This window comes from Balaenoptera acutorostrata, chromosome 18 (genome assembly GCF_949987535.1).
Source record: "Balaenoptera acutorostrata chromosome 18, mBalAcu1.1, whole genome shotgun sequence".
In the NCBI taxonomy this organism is placed as follows: Eukaryota; Metazoa; Chordata; class Mammalia; order Artiodactyla; family Balaenopteridae; genus Balaenoptera; species Balaenoptera acutorostrata.
In genome coordinates this window covers 74,013,289-74,041,234 of record NC_080081.1, presented here as the reverse complement: position 1 = coordinate 74,041,234, position 27,946 = coordinate 74,013,289, and the positions used below count along the sequence as shown (strand labels likewise).

General features: G+C 35.8%; 1 protein-coding gene across 5 annotated transcripts in view; it reads right to left on the bottom strand.

Annotated features, from left to right (window-relative positions):
- The window catches only part of KATNAL1 (katanin catalytic subunit A1 like 1), an 84,519-nt gene that overhangs the window by 41,182 nt on the left and 15,391 nt on the right, over positions 1–27,946 (bottom strand). For all 5 annotated transcript variants that reach the window (XM_007164170.3, XM_007164173.2, XM_007164174.2 and 2 more), the window contains exons 2-4: positions 27,215–27,387; positions 25,239–25,399; positions 6,793–6,961 (exon numbers count right to left, since the gene is read on the bottom strand). In XM_007164170.3, coding sequence (XP_007164232.1) covers positions 6,793–6,961; positions 25,239–25,399; positions 27,215–27,387 — 503 coding nt within the window. The remainder of the gene's footprint in view (positions 1–6,792; positions 6,962–25,238; positions 25,400–27,214; positions 27,388–27,946) is intronic.

The following is a 27,946-nucleotide window of genomic DNA, read 5'->3' as shown; positions in this document are numbered from 1 at the left end:
TACTTTAGCTCTATCTCAGTTTCTTCATTTGTAAAAATGGGGATAAAATGACTGCCTACTACTTGGGATTATTTCATAAATTATTGTGTAATCACTCCAAACGGTACCTAGCAGGGAAGAATCCAATAAACCATGACCAAGATTCTTCTCTTGTGTTATGTGAAGTTAAGATAAAGACTGAAAGTTCCTTACCTGGTTCTAAAAGTTTACCTAAAAGCTACTAGCAGAGTGATGGGTGGACTTCAGTCACTACTTTATTCTCTAAAATGCAAACCAAGGTTAGCAACACAAAAACGAAGAACAGAGGAAGAAACAAAGATGACATATAAGATACAGATTTTTAAGTATCCATTATGTGGCTTTTGATAATGGGGAGAACCAGTTCAATTTCATCAGCAGGAAAATTTGTTTATATATTAGTACCCCTCACTGATCCCAAAAGGATATGAAATGGAATCACTTACTGTTTTACGACATAATAGCTCGAACAAATTACAAACATAAAAAAATCTAATTCATTTTCAGTGTCCTAGTGAGGTAGAGAGAATATGTCTTTGGCTCTATCTCATGAATAGAGATATTCAGAAAACATCAGTTTTATTCCATTATGGACTAAAAAACCACAAGGTGTAGGAAGTTGGTCTGTGTAGAGTCCTTACCACTGACTGAAATCATATATAGTAAAAATATTCAAATATAGTATGTAATTTTTAAGGATAACCACTTGCTATTAGTTATAAGCTGTATTTTCACGATAAATATCACGGCATAAATGTGATGACATATAGAACCCTTAGCTAGGAAAATAAAACTTCTTTGTGGCAATTCAATAACATCCTCATTCACTTATGACATCAGAAAGGAAACAGGAAATGCTATCACTAAAAATTTATTTTTGTCTTTTCATTAAAATTAAGGCTAAGAGAAGTGTCAGGTCATCCTGGCTCCTTACTATGAAAAATTATTTTCAGCACATTTTCCTAAAGTCCATTTTAAGGACAGCACAGAATTTCTACCCAGTATTATGTTTATTCACCAATCAATTTCTCAGGTAAAGTAAATGTACATACTGAACCCTAACCAAAGGAAATTTTCTCATTAAGAAAAAAAATCTTGTTTTGCTCTAAAATTGAAAGATAAATCAAAGTTTAAAAAAATTTTAGCAATAGTAAAGCATATCTATCATCTTATTCTGTGAACACTGCAGACACATCAACTTCCTTATAAATCTTTCCCCTACAATTATGTTTTCACTTTAATTCAGAATACTAGTTAAAATATTTTTTAAGTTTTAAAACTTTATTTTGAATATCTCTATAAAAGCTCAGGACTTCCCTGGAGGTCCAGTGGTTAGGACTCTGCACTTCCACTGCAGGGGGCATGGGCTCGATCCCTGGTCCGGCCAAAAAAAAGCTCCATTTTAGAGGGCAGAGAGCAGGAGCAAGAACTACAATCCTGCAGCCTGTGGAACAAAAAGCACATTCACAGAAAGATAGACAAGATGAAAAGGCAGAGGGCTATGTACCAGATGAAGGAACAAGATAAAACCCCAGAAAAACAACTAAATGAAGTGGAGATAGGCAACCTTCCAGGAAAAGAATTCAGAAAAATGATAGTGAAGATGATCCAGGACCTCGGAAAAAGAATGGAGGCAAAGATCGAGAAGATGCAAGAAATGTTTAACAAAGACCTAGAAGAATTAAAGAACAAACAAATAGAGATGAACAATACAATAACTGAAATGAAAACTACACTAGAAGGAATCAATAGCAGAATAACTGAGGCAGAAGAACGGATAAGTGACCTGGAAGACAGAATGGTGGAATTCACTGTTGCAGAACAGAATAAAGAAAAAAGAATGAAAAGAAATGAAGACAGCCTAAGAGACCTCTGGGACAACATTAAATGCAACAACGTTCGCATTATAGGGGTTCCAGAAGGAGACGAGAGAGAGAAAGGACCAGAGAAAATATTTGAAGAGATTATAGTCGAAAACTTCCCCAACATGGGTAAGGAAATAGCCACCCAAGTCCAGGAAGCACAGCGAGTCCCATACAGGATAAAACCAAGGAGAAACACGCCAAGACACACAGTAATCAAATTGGTAAAAATTAAAGACAAAGAAAAATTATTGAAAGCAGCAAGGGAAAAACGACAAATAACATACAAGGGAACTCCCATAAGGTTAAGAGCTGATTTCTCAGCAGAAACTCTACAAGCCAGAAGGGAGTGGCATGATATACTTAAAGGGATGAAAGGGAAGAACCTACAACCAAGATTACTCTACCCGGCAAGGATCTCATTCACATTCGATGGAGAAATCAAAAGCTTTACAGACAAGCAAAGGCTAAGAGAATTCAGCACCACCAAACCAGCTCTACAACAAATGCTAAAGGAACTTCTCAAAGTGGGAAACACAAGAGAAGAAAAGGACCTACAAAAACAAACCCAAAACATTTAAGAAAATGGTCATAGGAACATACATATCGATAATTACCTTAAACGTGAATGGATTAAATGCTCCAACCAAACGACACAGGCTTGCTGAATGGATACAAAAACAAGATCCATATATATGCTGTCTACAAGAGACCACTTCAGACCTAGGGACACATACAGACTGAAAGTGAGGGGATGGAAAAAGATGTTCCATGCAAATAGAAATCTAAAGAAAGCTGGAGTAGCAATACTCATATCAGATAAAATAGACTTTAAAATAAAGAATGTTACAAAAGACAAGGAAGGACACTACATAATGATCAAGGGATCATTCCAAGAAGAAGATATAACCATTATAAATATGTATGCACCCAACATAGGAGCACCTCAATACATAAGGCAACTGCTAGCAGCTATAAAAGAGGAAATCGACAGTAACACAATAATAGTGGGGGACTTTAACACCTCACTTACACCAATGGACAGATCATCCAAAATGAAAATAAATAAGGAAACAGAAGCTTTAAATGACACAATAGACCAGATAGATTTAATTGATATTTATAGGACATTCCATCCAAAAACAGCAGATTACACTTTCTTCTCAAGTGCGCATGGAACATTCTCCAGGATAGATCACATCTTGGGCCACAAATCAAGCCTCAGTAAATTTAAGAAAACTGAAATCATATCAAGCATCTTTTCTGACCACAACGCTATGAGATTAGAAATGAATTACAGGGAAAAAAATGTAAAAAACACATACACATGGAGGCTAAACAATACGTTCCTAAATAACCAAGAGACCACTTAAGAAATCAAAGAGGAAATCAAAAAATACCTAGAGACAAATGACAATGAAAACACGATGATCCAAAACCTATGGGATGCAGCAAAAGCAGTTCTAAGAGGGAAGTTTATAGTCATACAAGCCTACCTCAAGAAACAAGAAAAATCTCAAATAAACAATCTAACCTTACACCTAAAGGAACTAGAGAAAGAAGAACAAACAAAACCCAAAGTTAGCAGAAGGAAAGAAATCATAAAGATCAGAGCAGAACTAAATGAAATAGAAACAAAGAAAACAATAGCAAAGATCAATAAAACTAAAAGCTGGTTCTTTGAGAAGATAAACAAAATTGATAAACCATTAGCCAGACTCATCAAGAAAAAGAGGGAGATGACTCAAATCAATAAAATTAGAAATGAAAAAGGAGAAGTTACAACAGACACTGCAGAAATACAAAGCATCCTAAGAGACGACTACAAGCAACCCTATGCCAATAAAATGGACAACCTGGAAGAAATGGACAAATTCTTAGAAAGGTATAACCTTCCAAGACTGAACCAGGAAGAAACAGAAAATATCAACAGACCAATCACAAGTAATGAAATTGAAACTGTGATTAAGAATCTTCCAACAAACAAAAGTCCAGGACCAGATGGCTTCACAGGTGAATTCTATCAAACATTTAGAGAAGAGCTAACACCCATCCTTTTCAAACTCTTCCAAAAAATTGCAGAGGAAGGAACACTCCCAAACTCATTCTACGAGGCCACCATCACCCTGGTACCAAAACCAGACAAAGATACTACAAAAAAAGAAAATTACAGACCAATATCACTGATGAATATAGATGCAAAAATCCTCAACAAAATACTAGCAAACAGAATCCAACAACACATTAAAAGGATCATATACCACAATCAAGTGGGATTTATCCCAGGGATGCAAGGGTTCTTCAATATATGCAAATCAATCAATGTGATACACCATATTAACAAATTGAAGAATAAAAACCAAATGATCACCTCAATAGATGCAGAAAAAGCTTTTGACAAAATTCAACACCCATTTATAATAAAAACTCTCCAGAAAATGGGCATAGAGGGAACCTACCTCAACATAATAAAGACCATATATGACAAACCCACAGCAAACATCATTCTCAATGGTGAAAAACTGAAAGCATTTCCTCTAAGATCAGGAATGAGACAAGGATGTCCACTCTCACCACTATTACTCAACATAGTTTTGGAAGTCCTAGCCACAGCAATCAGAGAAGAAAAAGAAATAAAAGGAATACAAATTGGAAAAGAAGAAGTAAAACTGTCAATGTTTGCAGATTACATGATACTATACATAGAGAATCCTAAAAATGCCACCAGAAAACTACTAGAGCTAATCAATGAATTTGGTAAAGTTGCAGGATACAAAATTAATGCACAAAAATCTCTTGCATTCCTCTACACTAATGATGAAAAATCTGAAAGAGACATTATGGAAACACTCCCATTTACCATTGCAATAAAAAGAATAAAATACCTAGGAATAAACCTACCTAGGGACACAAAAGACCTGTATGCAGAAAACTATAAGACACTGATGAAAGAAATTAAAGATGATACCAACAGATGGAGAGGTATACCATGTTCTTGGATTGGAAGAATCAATATTGTGAAAATGACTATACTACCCAAAGCAATCTACAGATTCAATGCAATCCCTATCAAAGTACCAATGGCATTTTTAACGGAACTAGAACAAATCATCTCAAAATTTGTATGGAGACACAAAAGACCCCGAATAGCCAAAGCAGTCTTGAGGGAAGAAAACGGAGCTGGAGGAATCAGACTCCCTGACTTCAGACTACTATACTACAAAGCTATAGTAATCAAGACAATATGGTACTGGCACAAAAACAGAAACAGAGATCAATGCAATAAGATAAAAAGCCCAGAGATAAACCCACACACCTATGGTCAACTAATCTATGACAAAGGAGGCAAAGATATACAATGAAGAAAAGACAGTCTCTTCAATAAGTGGTGCTGGGAAAACTGGATAGCTACATGTAAAAGAATGAAATTAGAACACTCCCTAACACCATACACAAAAATAAACTCAAAATGGATTTGAGACCTAAATGTAAGACCGGACACTATAAAACTCTTAGAGGAAAACATAGGAAGAACACTCTTTGACATAAATCACAGCAAGATCTTTTTTGATCTACCTCCTAGAGTAATGGAAATAAAAACAAAAATAAACAAATGGGACCTAATGAAACTTAAAAGCTTTTGCTCAGCAAAGTAAACCATAAACAAGATGAAAAGACAACCCTCAGAATGGGAGAAAATATTCGCAAACAAATCAACAGACAAAGGATTAATCTCCAAATTATATAAACAGCTCATGCAGCTCAATATTAAAGAAACAAACAACCCAATCCAAAAATGGGCAGAAGACCTAAATAGACATTTCTCCAAAGAAGACATACAGATGGCCAAGAAGCACATGAAAAGCTGCTCAACATCACTAATTATTAGAGAAATGCAAATCAAAACTACCACGAGGTATCACCTCACACCAGTTAGAATGGGCATCATCAGAAAATCTACAAACAACAAATGCTGGAGAGGGTGTGGAGAAAAGGGAACCCTCTTGCACTGTTGGTGGGAATGTAAATCGATACAGCCACTATGGAGAACAATATGGAGGTTCCTTAAAAAACTAAAAATAGAATTACCATATGATCCAGCAATCCCACTACTGGGCATATACCCAGAGATAACCATAATTCAAAAGGACACATGTACCCCAATGTTCATTGCAGCACTATTTACAATAGCCAGTACATGGAACAACCTAAATGTCCAATGACAGATGAATGGATAAAGAAGATGTGGTACATATATACAATGGAATATTACTCAGCCATAAAAAGGAATGAAATTAGGTCATTTGTTGAGACGTGGATGGATCTAGAGACTGTCATACAGAGTGAAGTAAGTCAGAAAGAGAAAAACAAATATCGTATATTAACGCATGTATGTGGAACCTAGAAAAATGGTACAGATGAACCGGTTTGCAGGGCAGAAGTTGAGACACAGATGTAGAGAACAAACGTATGGACACCAAGGGGGGAAAACTGCAGGGGGGGGGTGGGAAAAAAAAAATTCAAACTACCTCCTCCTCATCCTCTTCTAAGTAAATGTGGACTACTATTTAAGATTCAAAATTATTTCCTATTTAATTTTGTCATTTTTTTATCTTTAATTATTAGAATTGTGATGATATTTAATACAATTTTGAAATTCAAAAAAAGAAAAATAGCTCCATTTTACTTAAAATTTCTGTGTGTGTGTATTAAGAAATATATACACCTCTGAGGTTACTGACATTGCAGAATGGCCTTCAAAATGCAAAGACTGCATAGGTTTTTGATTCAAAGTTTTTAAAAAAATCTCTTCCATGTCAAAACCAGGGTCCTCTGAAAAGCCCACTAGAAGTATAATAAGCAACAAATGTCACAGGCTTAAAGTGAGTGGGTTACAAAGAGGTAGTCTTGCCTTGTCATCTCTCCCTCTTGCTCTACAATCCTTGTCCCTACTTGTAGAGGGTTTTTCACTCTTTGATATAGGATGTGCTCGGCCTACAGGTCCCCGGGCTCCTCCTCCTGGCATTTCTTTCCTCAGAGGTCTTACTTCTCGATTGGGACGCCTTATCTGAGGTGGAGCTCTGACAAAAAAATAAATACATAAAATTAAAATTAATCAAAGGCAAAAGTATTTCAATACTACCTTAGTCAATAAAACTATTAAATCAATAAGCCCATAAGGTCAATTTTTCCCCCTTTTGCCAATTCATGGCCACAACTATTAGGTCAGTTTTTAAAGTGCTTTTCTGTAAAGTACACTGGTTGATACAAACATTAAATACATATAAATGACACATACAGCAATTATTTTGTCAAAAATAACATTCACCAATAGAGGGCAATACAGACTATTCCCATCTAATAATCTTAATAGTGTAACAGAAAATCAATTCCTTTATTCATCACTGTCCTAAGCCAAATAAGTAACTTAAAAAAAAATTATTAAAAGCTGAAAGGACAAGAATTCAAAATATATTTATTTGCATAGCTTACTAGTTTATCCCTTACAACCAAAATGATTTTCTCTGCTTCCATGTTGGAAAAACCATTTCATTCATCAAATTACAAACAGCAGGGCTTAATGAAATCTTCTTAATTTACGTGCAAAGTTTATGTGTAAAAATATTAGTCATGCTTTGAGGGTGTCAGAAATCACAGGATCATTCAAATTATACAGGTCCCCAAATGTGAATCAAGAATTTTGATAACTATATGTGGCAAAGGATGTTAATTCTATTTATGGTGGTGATCATTTAGCAATATATACAAATATTGAATCATTATGTTGTACACCTGAAACTAATGTAATATGTCAATTATACAGCAATTTTAAAAAAGAATTTTGATAAATACATAAATATAACTATGCTTACAAAGTGGCATATTTTGTCTCATGTAATGTGAAACATGTCTTCTTCAAATAGTGAAATTATGGGGCTTCTCAGAACAGTATTTATTTGCCTCTCTCTGGGTGTTGGGGGAGACTAAATCCGTTTGTGTCTAAGCTCTTAGTTCTTCCCTGAACTGTCTCTGCCTCTGTTTTCCTACCTTCACTCTCTTTACAGCTCTGCCTGTATTTGCAGCCCTTCACATCCCATATGTGTGTTCCTTTTCCACCCATGTGCCAAAATCTATTCTTATCCCTTTTCCAGCTTCATGCTTTTAATTCATCTAACTCATCACGGAGTTTCTCTTCCTGCTATCAGAAAAGGTTTCACATGTGTATAACTCAATGAACTCAGCAAAACAGGAAAATGGATGAAAAGCCAGGAAGGTTGAAAACTCAAGGTAAAAAATAGTTAACATATTGCAGCATCTTCAGACTACTGGAATTAGACCGCTACATGAAAGTGCTGAGGATGAGAGAGGCTGGTGAAAAGTGTATGTCTTTCTACTAGGTTACCATACACTGACATCTGAATCCTTGGAGTCCAATCCAGTTACACAGTTATTTACTGAACACCCACACCTGTTAGGAGGTATATATCCTCTACTGTGCTAGGCCCTAGGAGGAGACAAAGATGAACAAGCAATCTTGAGGGGAAAAAAATCCACAGCAAAGGAACTTGAAAATCGTGTATAGTGAAATAGTTATAAGGCATTCTCAAATTTAAAGGTATTATTATGTTTTGGGTTCTAGCGCATTATTAGTCTTAAGTATTCTGTCAATAAGGTAAAAATGTAATGAGACTGGTAAAGAATAAAAAGCTAAAAATGTTATGTTGCTCTACTCCTAGTATTTCATTGCAACCATTGTTTTTTGAATGAATTTCTGTTTTCTTTTGATGACGAGGTGTAAAGTAGTAGAGTAGAACTTTACTGTTTTATATATATATAAAATATACGTATGTATGTATGCATGTGTAATGTCTTTCCTGAATCGGATTCCTGGCCAAAGACGATAAAAAGCGACCGACAATCTCTTCCACACAGAACACACGTCCAGTCTGCCCTCCCGCTGGCAGCCGCGCCTGCTATCTAACTAGTCCGTCATTGTTTGTGGTCCTGCTTTCTGGAGGCACAGCCAGCCCGAAGCTTTGGCTCACAAACAGCAAGCCCGTCCTTTACAGCTGCGCGCCAGGCTGCCCGGTGGCCTCGCTGAGGAGGGGTGAATTGTAGGGACCCTTGAAACACTTCTTCTGCCTCCTCAGCTTGTGCTCTCCCACCTCAGCTTGCTATTTAGCGCTCACCGAGGAGTCCTGCACACACATCCAGTTCAGTAAAGCGGTGCTGCGAGAATTATGTCAACGCTCATACACAGGCTGCACTCCAAGTGTTTGCTGCTGCTGACCTTGTCCTGCCACTCAATATTCTGACGGGCTCATAAACGGTCTGAATGAAACTGCTCAAGAGGCCAGATGTGGCATTTGTGGCAAGTCCCACGTCTCACAGAAAGTGTGCCTGTGCTTTGCAGGTCTTCAGTTCCGTCTCACTGCAGTTTGGTATTACATTCGAAACAGACTCTGTCAGCTTCCCAAAGGACATCCTTGACTCTGTTCTGTACTTCTTCCTCCATTAGGGCATCACTGCCCAATGGCATGCTTCAATTTAAGGACTCAGTGACAGCTTCCAGGCTGTAAAAAGTAAGTCTCAGGGCTTCTTTACTGGCCTCTTTTGAAAAAGAGACTGTATTAGTAGGGTTGCACAGCACCGTCAGCCTCTGCCCCAGTGGGCAAACACAGGCTGACACCCTGCTAGCTTACAGCACTCCAAATACAGAGAATGACTGGAAATCTGCAGATAAAAGAGTAGCATGTCTACACTGAGCTCAGTTCTCCTATGGGAGGATATTTCCCCGCAGGAATGGGAAGAAAGATGCCTTACCCTATCATATGCAAATAAGCCTGACTTCCTCCAAAAGCCAATACTCCCTTTCTAAACCATATTAAATATCAATATGATATGTAAATGTTCTTACAGCACTGCTTGTAATAGTAAACACCTGGAAACAACCCAAAGGTCCAGTATCAGAATAGATGCATAAATTATTATACGTTCACATACTGGGATACTATATTCATGTGAACATGAATTACAGCCACATGCAATAATAATAGATCAAACTCAGGACCACAATGTTGAGTGAAAAAGTAAGTTCAAAGAACACATACAGTATGATTCTAAGCAAAACGAGATACTGTGTGGAGATTAAAATGTATGTGGTAAGAGTATAAAGAAAGGCAAAGGAATGAAAAACCCCAAATCCAGGACAGTGGCTAACTCTGAAAGGGGAGGGAAGGGAACAGGATGCAGAGGAGCTCACAGGGGGCCTTCAAGGTAACGCTAATGTTCTTTTTCTTAAACTCCACGGTGGGTACATAGATCCTACTGTATTATAACTCCTTATTCCTTACATAAATTTTATTATTCATATTACCTACTTGGTAGTTAATAAACTTTAAATATGATGAATATAACACCACCACTAATTAAATTATTTGAGCACCTAAAAAAATGAAATTATAGGGTTGCCACAAAGCTTTTGGCATGTTCTAGAAACACACATGTGGTAGTGATGTGGGCTCAGAGTACACATCCTCAGTTGAACCTACTGTATTACTGCCTGGCAAATCTCCATAAAAGATTGTGCAACAGAAATAGAACTGTCTGTCAGACAGCACCACTCATCCAGGATTCCAGAAGTCAAAGGGAAAGAGACGTCTTCTGAAGATGCCTTCATTCCACACCATATTTAGAAACAGGGTCAAAGATACTATCACAATTTTCTCCAATTGCTATACAGGCACCTTCTTAAGATCCCCATCTATTCAGCTCTTTCTGTTTCTTCTAGCTTTCTGTTTCATGATTATTCTAAATTCTTTGGTTATATCTGTTTGTTCATACATTGTTAGAATTCTAGTATAAGAATAAGAAATTTGGAACAGGTCTTATATATGCCCAAGAACATAAACCAAATTACTGAAACTTCTGGAAAAGGAAGAAAAATAATCTTACTTTGCTATGACATTAATCTATATGAATTAAACAGGAAAACATACCTCTCCATAGCTAATGAAAAAGAACACGAGTTCCAAGTAGTTCATACTGATATTTTTACTATAAGGACTTGGAGTCAATATATGAGACTTTGAGTCCAAGAGAAATTATTTGGTAAGAAATCAGGAGGCAAGAAAACAAAGCTTAAACAGAAATTAGAGGACTTATTTTAAATTAATGATTAAGAATTTTAATGTCCACTCTCATCAAATATATGGCTGCTATTTTTTCAAATCAGAAAATATATGTTTATCTAATAAGCACAGGAACTATACTGGCTGTTGACATAAAAACGTTGCAAACACTATTCCTCCCTTCACAGAAGAACAGCATGCTGATCCGGAGTTAGCATTAGTTTTAGAATCCTAAACCCTGGGTGCCTTCCTACTCCCAGGTCCACCAATTACTGATTATATGAGCGTTATCACCTAACATCTACAAGCCTCATATTCTTCCTCTGTAAATGGGGATGATTAATACTTAACATGGGCTTCCCTGGTGGCGCAGTGGTTGAGAATCTGCCTGCCAATGCAGGGGACACGGGTTCGAGCCCTGGTCTGGGAAGATCCCACATGCCGCGGAGCAACTAGGCCCGTGAGCCACAACTACTGAGCCTGCGCGTCTGGAGCCTGTGCTCCGCAACAAGAGAGGCCGCGACAGTGAGAGGCCCGCGCACTGCGATGAAGAGTGGCCCCCGCTCACCTCAACTACAGAAAGCCCTCGCACAGAAACGAAGACCCAACACAGCCATAAATAAATAAATAAATAAATTTATTTAAAAAAAAATACTTAACAGAATTTTTTAAATCTATTTTTCATTGAGGTATACCATATATTCAGTAAAATGTACATATATTAGGTATACAACTCAATAAATTTGGGTACTGTATAACCACCAGTAGAACAAAGAGCATTTCCCAATACCCCAGAAAGTTTTTTTCATGGTCCCTGTTAGTAAGTATCAGCTGGTAAAGGTAACCACTATTTTGACCTTACTATCATAGATTAGGTTTGCCTGTTCTAGTTTCATAAAATGGAATCCTATAGTACATACCCTTTCAACATTACCTGTGAAATTCATCCATGTTCCTGTATATAGCCATTTATCTTTCTTCACTGCTGTGGAGTATCCTATTGCATAAATATACAACTTATCAATTCTGTGAATGGACACCTGAGCTGTTTTCTGTTTGAGGTTTATTATTAAAGCCTCTATGAATATGGGAATTATCCTCATGGTAAACAGAAGCATTCATTTCTTTGGGATCTGTACCCAGGAGTAGAACAGCTGCATCATAAAGTGTACATAAGATTAGTTTTAGTAAATATAGCCAACGGTTTTCCAGAGTAGTGATGCCATTCTACACTCCCATCAGCCATGTACAAGAGTGCCAGATGTCCCACCCTAGTCATTCTGGGGCCGGGGGGGGGGGGGTGTAATGGTGTCTCATTGTGGTTCTACTTTGCCTTTCTTGAATGGCTACAGATGTTAAACACCTTTTCAACAAGATGCTTATTAGCCATGTGAATATCTTCTTTTGTATAGTATCTGTTCCAGTCTTTAGTCCATTTTTTTTCAACTGGGTTGCCTGACTTTTTCTTATTGATTTATTGATCGTTGTTCTTTATATATTCTGGATACAAGTCCTTTGTCATACATATGCATTGCAAACATCTTCTACCAGTATATGGCTTGCCTTTTTTTTTACTGCCTTTCTACCAGTATATGGCTTGTCTTAATGGTGTATCTCTGGATGAAAAGAAGTTCATAATTTTAGAATTCTGACTTATTGATCTTTTATCTTTAATGCTTTATTGTCCTGTTTAATAAATCTTTGCTACCCCAAGAAGATGATAATATCCCTTGCATGTTTTCTTCTGGAAGTTTTATTTTATTACCTTTTTACATTTTAGGTGGTGATCTATTTCAAATTAGTTTTTCTATACGATGTGAGGTAAGGGGCCAAGATTTTCCTCACCACATGGACATTCAATTAACCCAGAAGCACTTACTGACAAGACCCACCTTTCCCTACTGAATTGCAGTGGTGCCTCTTCATAAATCAAGTGACTCCACAGAATTTAACCTTTAATAAGTTCTAGTTCTAAAAAGAACTTTAGAAATTTTAGTTATTTGCTATCAGAAAATTATAAACAAATATTTTAGTATGATATATTCCAGAGTCTGTTCAAAATATTAATTTTTCAACAAATATCTGAACTTTTGATGAATGCAAGATACTATGCTACATAATATAAAAGGCTTTTTGTATACTGGGTTAAGTCGTCCCTCACTATCTAACAAGCAAATCAATCACACTCAGAAACACATGGAGTACTACAAGCCATGCTGATACGAGTTGTTTTATATCCTCAAGGGTACTTTTTGTGCAAAAAATCTCTTCAAAGGTTTACTTTGATTTTTTAAATGTTCAATTTATTAAAGTTAAAACGGCAAAAATTCAGTTAGTCCTTAAAGCTTTTAGGTTCACTTACAAATCTTTTTCTGTGTACAAGAGTAGCAGATTTTAGGAGTCACTCAAGAGGCTTTTGAATAATGCTTGATGCCATTTACAAACCTGGCTAATTAAATGTCACTAAAATTTTTAACATACATTTATAAATGTAATATATTTTATTTCCTTCATAGTTCTTCAACTGTCTTACTTAACAAAGCATAACTTACATATAAATACTTTCATAAACTTAGTAAGTTAAACTTATAAATGAGGTAAGCCTAATTTCTCCTAAATGTTCCCCAAAAGTACTTAACATAAGTTTTCATGTAAAATCACAGATCTAAATTATTCCATACTACACTTAAAATTGGAATTGCATGCTTGTCACCCTCATTAGCCATACTGTCTTAAATTACAAGTACATAAAAATAATAAGTAAATATGTACATATCCCTTAACAAAAAATACTACTATTACAGTTTTGAGTCAGACATTTCCATTCTTAATTCTAAATGTCACTGGAGTTGAAAGATGCTTACCCACTACAGAAGACAATTATCCAAGTTAACCAAGGTAATATTTAGCCAAAAATTTCAGCTGGTATGAGATCTGGAGCTGCAGACATACTTCTCACACCAAACATTATACAGTTCCATTTAATATCACGGGGGCTGCCCTCTTAGCATTTTGATGTTACCCACAACTAGGTATTTCTGCAAGAACAGGGGCGAGATTCTTGTCAGAGACTCTGATGGGACATACTAATCCTTATTTAAAGTTGCTAAGCTAGTCATTCTATCACTTCTGAGGTAGGGGAAGGGGACGATAACATTACTAATTATTTCGTCTAATGGTAGAATGCCACTACTCCCAGGCAGGTTGATTATTTAATTTTACCTTGCTCTTCTTTGGTTCTAAAGATAGGCCCTTGCCTTTTCCATTTAACTCTAAAGACCTCTGAACTTGAAAAGCTTAAAATATTTAATTTATCTTATGTCTAACTCTAAAGACCTTAAAACTAGATGGACAATGGCATTCTTTCAGAGTATAGGGACTATACAACTTTTACAGATTATATTAAAATACTACCAGTTGAACTTTAAATATCTCATAGTTCTCTGTCTAGTTTATAGTCAAGTTCTGAAAATATTCTACTGATTTTCAAAACACTGGAATACAAAAAAATATGATATAGTCCATGCATTCAAGAAGCTTATAGTTTAGCTAAAAATATATACATATTTTATGTATTATATTGGACATCCCTTTCTATCCACATATAAATCCTGCAACTAAAGCCTCGCTGAAGAAGAGTTCCCAACTAAACTATAAATAAAAGACCTCAAAAATAACAAACTGGAGGATAAGACCCTCAAGAACTTATGATAAATATATAGATACAGTTTATCTCTAATGAATTGAATTTTCTATCTTTCAGTTTTCTTTTCTGTAACATTAAAAAAAAAATTCTGGATAAAATGTAACAAATATCCTGTTTATACATAGGTGATCTTACCAGAAGATAAGAGAAATACCTAACAGCCAAAAAATAAATAAAATACAGCTGACAGCATGGCAGTCCTTGAGGGTTTCCAGGTCTCAGCCACCTAAGGGCTTGAGATTTAATGAGCACAAAGTGAGGCCTGAGCCAAGGCCTGAGGCCTACAAATGTCAAAGCTGAACTGAGACAGGCAAGTGAAGCCAGGACTCTCAAACGGCACACTTTAAGCACGCACATGCAAGAAACAAGTCCGTCTGTCCATCTGAGCCTATGCTCTATATGTGTGGAGTAAGGTACAAGTCTCCCCTAGAAACAGTAACCAGGGCCTGCACTCGTGTGATCTGGGATTTAGTTTTATACTCCCTTAAGTGAAGAAATTTACCTAAAAGTGGTCCAGGCAGGTGACATCCTGAAGGCACCTGGCTGAACCCAACACAGACCCTCTGAGGAGTGACATCCCCCTAAACAAGCCACACATTAGAATGACTCAAACCTTGAAGGGACATTCTCAACTTTACCACAAACAAGAGCCATCAGAAATAACCAAAAAGATAAGGCTCCAAATAACTTCTGATAATAGAACTATCAGTTATGAACTATAAAAATGAATGTTTAAAATGGTTAAAAGCATAAAAAAGAATTTGAAACAAAAGAAACACAAGTCTTAAGTAGTGTTAAATAAAAATAAATCCATATTCAGATAATCTGTAGTGAAACTATTTAACACCAAGACAAAAAATAAAATCATAAAAACAATGAGAGAGAAAAGAGAAGTTATCTACAACCGACAATTAGACTGTGCATGCAAACCAGAAGGCACAGTCCTCCTGTCACTAATGTCATCTGCAAAGCATAGAGAGAGTGGGGCTGGATATGAGGAGCTGAAGTGAATATGGAACGAGCAGGGGGACAGCACTAGGGAACAAGAGGAGGAGATGAGAGAAGAAGGGGCCACAGTTAGAAAAAAAAAAAGAGGAAGGAAAATACAGTGTAACAGAAGCCAAAAGAAGAGGAGCATTCCAAAGAAGAAAGATGGTAAATACTATCAACTGTTACAAAAGTTAAATACCTTAACTCTTGAGAACTTGGCATTCCATTTTAAATTAGGAAGCGGTCTTCAAGAAGTCAGTCCCATACTGCAATGAATAGAGATCCAGGATTTCTACTCATTAAGGAAAGAGAAGCAGTGAAAGGCAACACAGGGAGAGTACACGTCACAGCAGTTTGCCAGAGGAAAGAAGAAGGGAGAAAACAGTGGTAAAGCGCAGCAAGGCAAAGATTTCTTTCAAGAAAAACAAAACTGATGTGTTATGATTTCATTCTGACTTACCACTATCTTGTTCCCATTCCTTAGTTTATCTCTAATGAATTAAAATTTCTATCTTTCAGTTGTCTTTTCTGTAACATAAAAAAAAAAACGATAGAAATACCAAGTTTTTAGGCACTCATTGTAATAAATACCTAGAATTCCAAAATAAAGATTTCAAATGAATGACTACTGAGTTCTACAAAATAAGACAAATGCTTCCTAGAAAACTTACATAAAAGAAATAAAATAGCCAAATGGAATGGATGTCCCCGCTTGGGACACTTTAGGTGAGAATTTAAACCCTGGAAAACACCTGCACCTCTGCCGTCACTCTCAGATGATCTTGCTTGCTCTTCTTCCCTCAACGAAATAATCAGGAGAGAACTTCCACAAGCGCTCACCTCCGCATCTGCCCACTTCTCTGCGTCCACAGCCTTTCTAACTAACTGCCTTCCCTCTGGCTACTCTGAATCAGCTATCCTGCCCCGCTCCACCTGTACACTGGATTCTGCCTCCTCTTGCCTGCTCAGGGACATCGCTCCAGTAGTGCCTCTTTCTCCCAGGCATTGTCAATCTTCCCCTTTCTGCTGCAGCATTCTCATCAGCATACAAAAGTCTCTGAAACAACAACAAATTTTGATTCCACTTCCCCAACTACCACTCAACTTCTATGCTCCCCTTTTCAACAAGACTCGCTGAAAGAACTGCACGCGTTCATTGTTTTCAATTCCTCTCTCTCCATTCTCTGAACCCACTCCATTATTCTCCACCATTCCACCCAAACCACGCATCATGGTCACTAGTGAGCTCCATGTTGCTAAATCCAATCCAATTCTCAATCCTTATCTTACTTAACCTACATGCAGCATTTGATCAAGTTGCTTAGAATCTTTAAGCTTCAATTTCTTCTAAAAAACAATAGGGATGATATTAATAGTACCTATTTTAGACGGTGGTTGTGAAGATTAAGAAAAAAGCCATATAGAGAGTTTATTAGCATAGTACCTGGTTCACAGTTAAAAACTCAATAAATGTCAATGATTATTGGTTAATCAGCACTGCTACCTAATTCTTCCCATAGTCTAAATATAGAGTCGATCCCACACTCCAGAAACAGAATTGTGGAAGAGAATATGACTCCAGAATGTTTAGAAATGAGTATAATCTCAACCTGCCAATCATACTCAGCAATAACCTACTCTACCATATGAAGAATGACCTTAAAACTTCTTTCTTAAAATTCCATACTTGCTGATGATTCCTAAGTAACTGCTACTAATCCCGATCTCTCTTAAACTCTGGTTCTCATTTCCAATTCCTATTCAACAGCTTCATCTAGATATTTAATTACCTGCTCCAATTCTCTCATTGTCTTATCTCATTTATCACCAAATCCAGTCCATTCTACCTCAGTAATGGCTCTCACACCCATTTTACAAGACTGTAAGCTCAGGAAGGCAGGGACTGTGTCTGTTTCTGCATCCCACCGTATCCCCACCATAGTACTGGCACCCAGCGTAGTACTTGGTATACAATAGGTGCCAGCACCCTAGGTGAAGCTTTCCAGAATGTCTGGGCTATTCTTCTGATGGTTTCTTGAGGCCAAGGTCTGTGCTGTTTTTTTTAATTACCTTTATACTTTCCACAGGGCCAAAAATAAAGTTGAGTATATGATGAATGCTCATAAAATACACGTTGGATAGAGCAAAAGTAGTGTTTTTCTTCCTAAGACTTGAAAACAATTTTACAAAACAATCTCATCATGATGTACATTTTACAGAGGTGAAAAATGAGGCACAGAGCAGTGAAATTAACTTGGAGGACCACTCAATTAGTGGTGGAACTGATACAAAAGCTTGCTCTCCTACCTCCCAATCCCAGGAAAATTTCCCAGAGCCTGGGCGAGATACCAGTAAGGATGAGACGGCAGTTTACTATCTATCGGTACTTGACCTTGGCTTTAACTGATCTTTTTCCAGTACAAACTAGGATTTAATATGCGAGCAGTTACTTAATCTATTAGGGTACCCAAAGAAAACATAAAGCAACAATTTTAATACCAAGTCAACAAGAATTTCGTCTCTGCTGAAATGCTACAGAATAGCACAAATTTGATAAAAATCAATCATCTTATCTATCTGTATACAGAAACACTCTATGCCATTTCCCTTGGTTCCAGATGAAATAACGTTAGAGAGCCTATCAGAGTTCTCTTTTTCAACCTGTATGGAATAAGCCAAATGATTATTTTCAGGCTTGTGTATCCTGTTGCTACTGCCGTATCTCCCAAAAGATGTAACTTTAAAAGACCTAACACATTTACTTTTTAAGTTGAATAAAGAATACTTTATTGAATATAATCTATGTCAAATACTGTTCCAATGCAGAAAATCTTAGCTTCATGGGCTCAGGTCTCACCAGGAGAGATCATTTTTAAATGGCCTCATTAAAGAGAATGTGCTTAATAAACTTACATGGAAAATATTATAAAATAATTTAATTAATACATATCTTAAATTAAGGTATCTCCTTTTAACTTAGGACACTAAGAATGATCTGGAGGCTTCATCTCTTTGGAGTTTAATTCTCATATTGCCAGAACCTCCCATTATAATCCTACTTTTGTAGCTCAATTTCCTCATACTTAAGGCAATAAATCTAATTCACTTTAAAAGGCTGTTCTGATTTATCCAAGCAGCTGCCGGTAAACAGGATCATGATTAAACCCAGAGGACACATGACATATAAGGTATAGCTTCGAACATGTGGCAAACCACCACCGCAAACCACCAGTGGTAATGGACATTACCTCACTGTGCCACACAGGGCGAGAGGAGAAGTTCTGTGTTAAAGTCCATGAGGTGAAAAGGACAGACCCACAAGCAGGGCTACCAAATGAGTGGCTAACAATAAACCCAACAGATGCATCCCGGAAACATTTTGTACAAAACAAGGTAAATTATACTTTCCGACTGGCCTGCACTGCAATTTCAGTGTGGTATTCTCAAAGAGAAATTTTTTAAATTACATTATTTATTTCATCGAGCATTTTCAGCTTCTTTATTCTCCTACCACCTCTAGTAAGAATTTAATCAAGTGGTTAATAGAACTATATATATTAGGATATATAGATAAATATCAAAATAGACCCACAGATACTACCAAGTATGTGCAGCAAAGTAACATGGCAGAGTGTATATAAATAAGACTCCTGAAGTGAGGAGATCTGGGTTCAAATCCTGGCTCTGCCACTTTCTTGTTCAGATGACTTTTGGAAAATAACAAACTTTGTAAGCTTCAGTTTCCTCAGCTGTAAATGACAGCTTCATATGATTTATTCATAACAATAGATCAGCAATAGTAATATGGGTACACAATACAAGTAGCTACTTCAGAGGATCACTGTAGGTTTAAATAAGATATTGCTTGTAAAACATAAATTGACCGATAACTATTTATCATGCTTTTCCTAAAAATGACTGCCCACTTCATGAGACTTGGACATTTAAAAAACCATATTCTCTCTGCCAGAGTTATTCAAAATGTTTCAGAAAACTAAGGATTTATATAGAATGTACAGGAAGGAAAAAAAATTCCTTAAGGAATTTTACAAATGAGGCTATTTTTAAAATTCTGTTAGTCTCTTCCTATTTATCCGAAAGAACGCTGTAGTCTTTCATTTCAGAGTTGATGATTCACTTTACTTATTACATGCCAGTTACTGTCCTAAACATTAAATTTTCTTAATTAATTCCATGAGGTAGACACCCCCATTTTACAGACAGTGAAGCTAATGTTTAGAGGTTAAATAACTTGCACAAGGTCATAAAGCAAAGAGGTGTCAGAAGTAGAATTCAAACTCAGATCTCATGGGCTCCAGTCAATTGTCTTCCTATTACACCAAGAATATCTAAGGACTATAGCCACTTTTCACTATCTCTAGGTGGAAATTTTAGTACTTTTGTTTTATACAACCTGTAGAAGAAACAAAATTATAAGAGGAAAAAATTATACAATTTTAACCTCCCATAACTTTTAACCCTAAACTTACAATCTTAATATTTGCTTATTCTATCAGCTCATGCACACATTCTGTGCTACAAACCTGTGTAAAGTTTACTTCATTAACATCTGCCTTACATAGGTATCACTATGATGTTATTACTTGGTGAAGGATCTGTGGATTTGCTTATGTAAAGATTTTATTCTTAAAGTTTAAAACTGCTAATCCCATGATACTACTCAAGGTATTAAACAGAATTCCTTCACTAGTAGAACCTTGTGGAGTTGTTGGGTGTTTTTCCACTGTTGTTGATGATATATGTGGAAATGGGAATCTTTTTTTCCCCAGGCAATATACAGTCTTAGATTTGCTTTTATTAAGGATTTCTGATCCACAGAGAGAAACAAAAAATACACACAATGGTTACACACAAGGGAAACTTTTTTTAAAATTTAGTATGGAGGAAGGAGGTTTGGAGAAACATATTCTGGTCCATTCATCTTTCACTTTCATTGAGAATAACGATTAAAACACAAGTATAAAAATAAGTCAGATCTGTTCTATGGGCAGTTAAAGGAGGCCAAAGAAAAAGAAATAATTGCACTCCTCTAATGAGGAGAAGTTTTTAGGAAAGTGTTCATCAATGGGAAAATGCCAGCCACACTTTCTATTCAGTCTGAGCCACAGATATTAGAGTTATTATCTGTGGCCACTGCTTTCTGAAATACATCATGCTGCTCTAGCAATTACAAACAGGTACTTCCTATACTGAAAGTTATTCCCAGGACCAGATGGCTTCACTGGCGAATTCTACCAAACATTTAAAAAAGAATTAATGCCAATCCTCCTTGAACTCTTCCAAAAAACTGAGGAAGAGGGAACACTTCCAAACTCATTTTATGAAGCCAGCATTACTCTGATACCAAAGCCAGATAAGGATACGATGAGAAAAGAAAACTATAGACCAATATCCTCAATGAATACAGAGGCAAAAATTCTCAACAGAGTATCAGCAAACCAAATTCAACCAAATTCTATTGGTCTATAGAAAACTATAAATCAATATCCTCAATGAATACGGAGGCAAAAATTCTCAACAGAATATTAGCAAACCAAATTCAATATTAGCAAACCAAATTCAAATACGACATGACCAAGTGGGATTTATCCTTGGGATGCCAGGGTGGTTCAACATATACAAATCAATAAATATGATACACCACATCAATAGAATAAAAGATAAAAATCATACGATCATCTCGACAGATGAAGATAAGCATCTGACAAAATACAACATCCTTTCATGATAAAAACCCTCAACAAATTGAAGGAACATACCTCGGCATGATAAAGGCCATATACAACAACAGCTAACATTATACTCAACACTGAAAAATTGAAAGCTTCTCTTCTTGAACAGCAACAAGACAAGAATGCCCACACTCTCATCACCCTTATTCAGCATAATACTGGAAGTCCTAGCTAGAGTAATTAGGCAAAACAAAGAAATAAAAGGCATCCAAATTGGAAAGGAATACGTAAAATTGTCTTTATTCGCAAATGGTATGATCTTAAATATAGAAAACCCTAAAGACTCAACCAAAAAACTATTGGAAACTAATCAATGAATTCACTAAAGTTGCAGGATATAAGATCAACATACAAAAATCAGTTGTGTCTCTATACATTAACAACAAAACATCTGAAAAAGAAACAAAATTATCCCATTCACATTGGCATCAAAAACAATAAAGTACTTAGGAATAAATTTAACCAAGTGAAAGATCTGTACAATGAAAACTACCAGACTTTAATGAAAGAAATTGAAGAAAATGCAAACAAATGGAAAGATATCCTACATTTATGGATCAGAAGATTAATACTGTTAAAATATCCATACTACCCAAAGCCATCTACAGATTCAACACAATCCATGTCAAAATTCCAATGGCGTTTTTCACAGAACTAGAATGAAGAATCCTAAAATTTGTATGGAAACACAAAAGACCAAAAATAGCCAAAGCAATCATGAGAAAGAAGAACAAAGCCAGAGGCGTCACACTTCCTGATTTCAAACTATACTATTGATACAAAACTATAGTAATTAAAACAGTATAAAAACAGACACATAGACCAGTGGAACAGAATAGAGAGCTCAGAAATAAACCCCTGCATTTACAGTCAACTATTATGTGACAAGGGAGCCAAGAATACTCAGTGGGGGAGAGGATAATCTCTTCAACAAATCCTGTTGAGAAAACTGGATAACCACAGTGAAAAAATGAAATTGAACCCTTATCTTACACCACTCACAAAAATGAACTCAAAATGGATTTAAAAGGCTTAAACATAAGGCCCGATACTGCAAAACCCTAGAAGAAAACACAGGAAGGAAGCTCCTTGATATTGGTCTTGGCAATGATCTTTTTAGATGACACCAAAAGCACAAGCAACAAAAGCAAAAATCAACAAGTGGGACGACATCAAACTAAAAAGCTCCTGCATAGCAAAAGAAGCACTAAAAATAAATAAATAAAAAGGCAACCTACCAAATGTGAGAAAATATTTGCAAACCATAAGTCAGATAGGGGGTTAATATCCAAAATGTTAAGTAAATATATATAAAGAACTCATACAATTCAATGACAACAACAACAACCCAATTAGAAAATGGGGAGAGGAACTAAACAGACAGTTTTCCAAAGAAGACATCCAAATGACCAACATGTACATGAAACGATGCTAAACATTACTAATCATCAGGGAAATGCAAATCAAAACCACAATGAGATATTACCTCGCATCTGCTGGAATGACTATTATCAAGAAGACAAGGGATAAGGGTTGGCAAGGATGTGGAAAGAAGGGAATCCTTGTGCACTGTTGGTGGGAATGAAAATTGGTTCAGCCACTATGGAAAACAGTATTAAGGTTCCTCAAAAAATTAAAAATAGAACTACCAGACCATCCAGCAATTCCACTCCCGGGTATATAACGGAAAGAAATAAAAACAGGATACTGAAGAGATAAATGCATTCCCACATTCACTGCAGCTTTATTTACAATAACCAAGATATGAAAACAATGTAAGTGACCACTAGCAGATGAATGGATAAAGATGATGTGGTACACATATACTACAATGGAATATTATTCAGCCGTGACAAAGAAGGAAATCCTGCCATTTGCAACAACATGGATACACCTTGAAGGCATTATGCTAAGTGAGTTAAGTCAGACAAAGAAGGACTAATGCATGTTACTTATATGTGAAATCTGAAAAAGTCAAACTTGTAAAAACAGCGAGTTGAAGGGTAGTTACCAGGGGCTGGGAGATGGGGGTGGGGGCAGGGAGTTGGGAAGACGGTGTTTAACGGTACAAACTTGCAACCAGTAGTTAAATAAGTCCTAGAAATGTAATGCACAGCACAGCGATTAAACACTACAATACTGCATCACATACTTCAGAGTTGCTAAGACACTGTATCTTAATTCCCACCAGAAAAAGAAATGATAACTATGTGACGTGATAGAAGTGTTAGCTAAGGCTACTGTGACAATCCTATCACAATATATAAATATATCAAATCAACAGAGTGTACACCTTAAACTTACACAATGCTATGTCAATTATATCTAAATAAAAATAGTGTCAGCTTTTAGCTTTAAACTAGAAATGTATTTCTAAATTAATGACTTTCAGGAAAAAACAAGGTATTTACTACACATACATAATATTTTCAAGTCTGATCCATCAAAATGCCATTATATTTACTTTGGAACTTCCTATGACTCTCGAAACAGTGCTTTCTGAGGGGTAACAGTCACCTTAATCCAAAACACCTGAGGGTGGCTATATCTGAGGAAAGCACTGTATTGCTGTCGACCTTAGAAAAGAATCATCATCTAGGGTTTTTATAATGGGAATCATAAAATTATCTCTAACTCAGTGGAAAAAATCCTGAAGGAATAAATTAACTACTTCTCACAGTTCTTTAAATGCTTTGAGGAAATTTTAAGAGATCAACAAGCTAAATACATGATCACAGCTACTAACCAAAGGGATATATTTATTTTCTATGATGCAACACTCTGGCCACAATATACAACCTCACAAAAAAGGGGACTGAAAGCCAGAAAGACCTAAGCTCAGCTCCTGGTCTAGCCTAACTTACAGGTCAAGGTCTCCCAGACCTCAGTTTCTTGTGGGATTAATGAAGTTCCTCATTCAATGCTGGCTGAATGCCTACGAGGTGGCAAACACTGTGTGAGCAGTGGAAGTTTGCTATTTGTTATTTGTTTTGAGTAAATAAAAACATGGTCCTTGCCCTTGCAAAACTCCTAATCTTGTCAAGAGACAAAGAAACACAACATAACTAGGATGAACACTGTTATGCGGGGGCAAACCAGAAAAGGCTGCAGAGAAGACAAACAGTTCAGCTGAGACTCGAAGAATGAACATGAGTTGCTTAGATGGGGACTATGGTTATTCCTCGAGGAAGAACAGACTATGCAAAGACAGGAAGACAGCAAAGAAGAAGAAGAGAGAGGTTTAATGCAGATGATGCACAGACAGAGCATCAAGGAGATAAACTTCAAGCCTTATTGCCACACTAGGGAATTTGCCCTTCCACCTTTAAGGAAAGGTTAGGTTCCTTCAACACTAAGATTCAGGAAACTGGCTGTATGCCCAACCAGATGAATCCAATTTGTCCACCATTTCATCTAAAGTTGTTAGTCTTTTAAAGCAAAAAAGCTCTGATGCTGACATTATGAAATCTAAAAGAACTCGCTTAACTGATAAATTTATCAGTTAAACTAAAAATTTAGGACTAGCAGTAGATTTCTATTGTTTTGATTACAGTAGTAAAATATTCCAAAAGCAAGATATATGACAAATGATATACTTCTGTTCTTTATCAAATACAAACCCTGTAAACACCCATGTGTGAAAATTATAAATAGGTATTCAATTTACATGCCCCCCAAAACAGTTTTTCATACTTTGTTCAAATTAAGCTTTACTCTCTTCACTCTGAATATCAATTAACTATAGAAGTACCTAAAGAGAATATAAAGTCCCATTTACCTGTGTTCTGCAGGTACAGGGGGCGGCCAAACAGCAGGATCTCTAAATGGTTCATCTTGACAGGACACAGGGAAATCTGGGGGCTTGTCGATTTTAAAACTTTCCAAAGTGCTGACAATACTTTTAACTTGTTCATATTCTTCCAATAATTCCTGCCGAACCTTAAAAAAATAGCCTTTATGCTACAAAATATTTATATAAATTGCAAATAACAAATTGCTATAGAATGCTAGTTTTCTTAATGTCTTTCAAAGTACGCAAAATGAGTAATTAAAACATAGTTAATAAAAACAACTATTTAAAGTTACATAGGAGGCCAGGAATTGGTTTGAAGACATACGTGTAATATATATCTTTTCTTAGTGCAAGTCGTTATATATCTTTCATGAAGAAATTCTTTCTACCAAAGAATGTGATGACCATTAAGACAATTTAAAACAAGCAACTAAGTTAATAAGAAGTTAACCATTCCCAGAAATCTATAATGTTATGCTAAATACTTTTAATATATTTGTAAATAGCTTCCTCAAAAATTGTCAGCCAAAATGCTGATAGGAAATCAGCATCTCCTATCCCCAATATCACAAAATACGAAATGCCTGTCGTGAGCATCTGAAAGCCTGAAGTGGTGTAATATTGATACTAAGACTTACCCATTTCCAATTTAAATTCTGCCTCACCAAAGTCTGAATTCTTTTCGCCTTGTTTAAAATCTTTCAAGTCGTGGCTAAAGTTTATTTTGAGCTCAAAGGCAAGATTTTTCCCATATTTAAAAAACTTCACTGAGCACCAACTATGTGGAAATTCTCATGTTTTCAAACTTTGAGCCCAAACTAATTTTCAAAGGCAAGCAGATAATAGATTGAAAATTACATTTATAAATTAATTTTAACAATTTTAATTTTCTTAACCAGAAAGCACACTTTACTATAAAGCAGAGCATAAGAAACTTTCCCTTAAACTTTATCTCAAATAATATATAGAAAGGAACATATAAAGGAGGCACAGAACCAAAGAAAAATCTAAATTCAACTAATATATGCAATTATATGCTACACTTAGAGAAATGAAATTTCAGAACCTAATGGAAAGAAACATAGTAGAAGCACCAGAACAGAAATGGTCACTATTTAACACAATTAAGAACAGGTCAAAAATATTTCCATGCTAGATTAATAAACAACTCTTGCCTGGGGTTAGGATGCAGGATAGAACACAACTAAAAATTTCAACTTGAGTTAAAGCGAGTGTATTGTTCTCACTCAACATAATTTGGTTAACACTTAAGTTGGAAAATAAGCCAAATTTACCCTGAAAACTTAGTAAAACATCAATTTCTGACCAGTGGAAAACTTAAAAGAAACACTTGAAAGGCATTAGCACATAAATGAAACTTCAAAGAAATGCCTGACATTGTACTTTTAATTTTAAAAGGATTTTAAATTTTAAGAGTAAGTGGGGAAATTCTAATTCAAGTTTTTATTAACTGTAGTATTATATAACCAAGTTGTATAGTCAAGAGGCACAGCAAATATATTAGTGTTTTTTATTAGATTACTGACTCCTTTGTATTTGTAAGGAGTCTTTCATAAGAAGAGGAAATCTTCTTAAAGGAAAAGTTTTATGAAATGCGTCAAAATTACATGTAAAATGAAAGGGGAAAAGGCAAGTAGAAATACCTTATTTCAAGAATTTGTAATCACACAAAATTAGTCAACTGATCAGGAAAAAGAATTAAAAGTAGATTCAATTTGAATTAAATATCTTCAAACTATGTCTCATAAAATATACTATCGAAAGTATATAAAATAATAACTGGGAAAGACAGAAAATTATTCAGAGTACATTTTAAATATATTTCAGTATTCAGACAAATAAGAGCTATTTACAAAATCTCAAACTAATTTTCTAACTCTTATCTTTCAAGTATAACAGACCACTGCCCTCATTCACTGAATACTTGAACATGATCTTACCTGCTGCCATTTGCCTTTGACAGCTGGGTCTCTGATTGACTGGCAATGTCTCTGAATCTGCTGTATCACCCCCTGGTAATATACCATTGATGAGTCATAATTTCCAAGAAGTGCATATTCTCTTCCTTTCTTTGCATTGTCACAAATCTCAGCCAAATTCATCTTTCGGAGACCTAAACATAAAATATGACTTTTTATTAAGTTTTCAGTACTGACTTTAAAGCATTTCTTATTATGATTTAAAAGATCTGCTTAAAACTACTTTGAAAGTCAAAATAGTTCTCTCATTTTTTTTTTTTTTTTTTTGGTTCTCTCATTCTTTGAGGTTATCTGAATGCATCTTATAATACTGAACAAAATTCCCAATTTTGGAAATACAAAGGAGATCACAAAAGAACACACAAAAAGATAATAAGGAGACAAATTACACAGCTCTGAACTATCGATTTATGTTACAGGTACATAAATTAGACACTAGCTCTCCTTGCTCATTTATAATTACTATAAGCTGCAATAATAGTAAAGATGAACTTGCTTTATTTTAGTCAACTTATTCTTGACAATGTAAAAATAAATATATGAATATCTCACATTTTCCAATGACATCAATTAAAACTGCAGAAACTATTTCTCACTAAAACTATTTGGCCCCAAGAACAAAAAGTTAAGGAACTTTTTGACTTAAGGAACACATTTTAAAAGAACAGCCTATAGTTGTCCATGCATCATTTA